This window comes from Humulus lupulus, chromosome 2 (assembly GCF_963169125.1).
Source record: "Humulus lupulus chromosome 2, drHumLupu1.1, whole genome shotgun sequence".
NCBI lineage: Eukaryota > Viridiplantae > Streptophyta > Magnoliopsida > Rosales > Cannabaceae > Humulus > Humulus lupulus.
In genome coordinates this window covers 287,100,339-287,103,081 of record NC_084794.1, presented here as the reverse complement: position 1 = coordinate 287,103,081, position 2,743 = coordinate 287,100,339, and the positions used below count along the sequence as shown (strand labels likewise).

The window sequence follows — 2,743 nt, the reverse complement described above, 5'->3', positions numbered from 1 at the left end:
TTCGCGGTGCAGTTGCGATTTGTATTTTTGCCAAACCGCACGGTGTGGTGCGGTTTGCAGTTTTAAATTTTATAAATGCGGTTCAAACCACACTACACCGCATCATTATATATATTAATTTTTTTATATATATTTTTTTCAATTTTACTTAATGCATAAATATTTATATAGTATAATATGATATACACAATATTTAGAAAGAAATATAATGTTTCATAGAATGCTAACACATATTCTACTTCAATCTAAAGATATTCTTCTTTAATTAAAATAATATTTACTTTCATATTACATTTTTTATTTGTTATTAGTTTGTTATATTTTTATTGGTTTACTTAAAATTTATTAGCTTGTTGTACATTTAATTATTTTGTTAAACACTCTATGGTTATGAGATTTATTATGAATATTTCTTAATTATAATATTTAATTGTTAAATTATTTGGCGATAGGTATAAACCGCCAAAACTGCACCGCACCACACAGCATTTTTGCAGTGCAGTTTATGCTGTTTGAGGTCTATGCGGTACGAGTTGCAGTTTGAAAAATTATTCAAACCGCATATGCAGTTCTATCCAAAAAATTAGAGAAAAACCACACCAACTGCACCACGAACACCCCTAATTCATACAATAATTTCCATTAATATTAAATTTCTCTCAAATATTAAAATACAATTGCAAATGAGAAGTTTTTTTTATTTTTTTATATTTTTGGACTTTGTGTTTTGTTTAATTTCTTGTTTGAACTCTGTGTTTTTACAAATTATTTTTTAGAGTCTATATTTTATAAAATAGTTCAAATATAAACCTAAACTCAATTTTGATGAAAGTTTTCTCAAATAAAATTATAAATAATTTACTAAATTAATAATTCAAAACAAAAAAATATATCATTTTATTTAAAAACTGTGTTATTATATTTAATTTTTTTCATTAAAATTAAATTTACAAGTCTATTTATACTATTTTATAAAATATAAAATATAAAAATAAAATTTTAAAATACAGAGTTTAAATAAAAAAAATACTGAAGACAAACAAGTATAAAACCTTATTTGTATCTTTGAACCGCCCAAGATACGGCAGATTTACAGTACTGTTCAGTCATGGCGTCACCAAGCACGGCCAAAATACTTGAGGTCTCCCATGTCGCTCCTTTTACGGCCTCACCCGAATCCCCCACCCACTTCATTCTCCCCTTAACCTTTTTCGATATCTTATGGTTCAAAGTCTCTCCCGTCGAACGTGTTTTCTTCTATTCTCTCCCTGAAACTAAAGACAGCTTCTTAAGTTCTGTTCTCCCAAAGCTCAAACACACCCTCTCGCTCACACTTCAATACTTTCTACCTCTAGCCGGGAAACTAACTTGGCCTCAAGATTCTCAAAAACCAGTCGTTCTTTACACTCCTGGCGACGTCGTTTCGGTCTCCGTGGCCGAGTCTAATGCTGAATTTGACCTCCTCGCCTCAAACCATGCTTTCCAAGCCTCGATGGTTCGTCCTCTGGTTTCTCCGTTACACGTTACTGAAACAGGGGCTTCGGTAATAGCTCTTCAAATCACTGTCTTCCCCCATTACGGATTTTCTATTGGCCTTACTACCCATCACGCTGTTTTAGATGGGAAATCCATGACGATGTTTATGAAGTCGTGGGCTTACTTGTCTAAAGAGAATCCGCCGTTGTTGCCGGAGCTCACACCCTTTTATGACCGGACTGCCATAATAGAACCATATGGGTTTGACACGATCAGGTTCTTGAATAATTGGTTGGGAAATCCTGGATTGACGCCGTCAGATTGTAGAAACAACCCAAAGCTGTTTGAATTCATTCAATTTCAAAGCCAGGATGAACCCTCCCACTTATATCGAGCCACTTTTGAACTGGGCCGCTCTGATATAGATAAACTCCGGCAATTGGTATCGTCCAATTGGGATAAAACTCATATATCTCCAAAGCCAAAGCTTCATTTATCTTCTTTTGTTCTTACGTTTGCTTACGTGTTTGATTGCATTCTCAAAGCTACAGAAGGAGATGAAAGTAAAAAGAAAGTTTTTTTAGGGTTCACAGCTGATTACCGGAACCGTTTGACACCCCCGGTGTCTGATAATTACTTCGGCAGCTGCGTAGGATTCAAGATGACTTATGACAACATGAGGGGGCACTTTTTTGGTAGCGAAGAAGATTCGCTTACTGCTGTTGCGGTGAAGATTAGTGGTTTGGTGAACGAGTTGGGCAATCAGAACGATGTTTTGAAAGAAGCAGAATATTTGTTATCGAATATGGGTTCAATAGTGTCTGAAAAATCTCATGGCGTTGGAGTAGCTGGGTCGCCGAGGTTCGGCGTTTACAACATAGATTTTGGATGGGGACGGCCAAAGAAGGTGTCTGTCATATCTATAGAGAATGGGTCCATTTCAATGGCGGAGTCTAGAGATGGTGACGGCGGCGTTGAGGTAGGTTTGGTTTTGAAGAAACAACAAATGGATCTTTTTGCTTCTGCGTTCGCTACCGGTCTCAGCAATATTTTATCTATTGTTTAAAAAAGTTAAATTCCAATGAATAAAATGTATGAATTATTTTCTCGATTGTTACTGTTTTAATTACCGGTTACTCTATCCGTTTTTAGTTAGATCCTATAGTTTAGATTAATAGAATAAATTAATATTTTAAAAAATAATTTTATTTAATATTCATTTTTTATTATTTCCTCATTCCTTTTTTTTTATTCTTGATTTCAATTT

General features: G+C 34.2%; 1 protein-coding gene across 1 annotated transcript; it reads left to right on the top strand.

Moving 5' to 3' along the window:
• The first annotated feature begins 1,108 nt into the window (after positions 1–1,108).
• LOC133815638 (phenolic glucoside malonyltransferase 1-like) lies at positions 1,109–2,542 on the top strand. Its single transcript, XM_062248452.1, has one exon. The coding sequence runs from the start codon at positions 1,109–1,111 to the stop codon at positions 2,540–2,542; it is 1,434 nt and encodes a 477-aa protein (XP_062104436.1).
• The last annotated feature ends 201 nt before the right edge of the window (positions 2,543–2,743 follow it).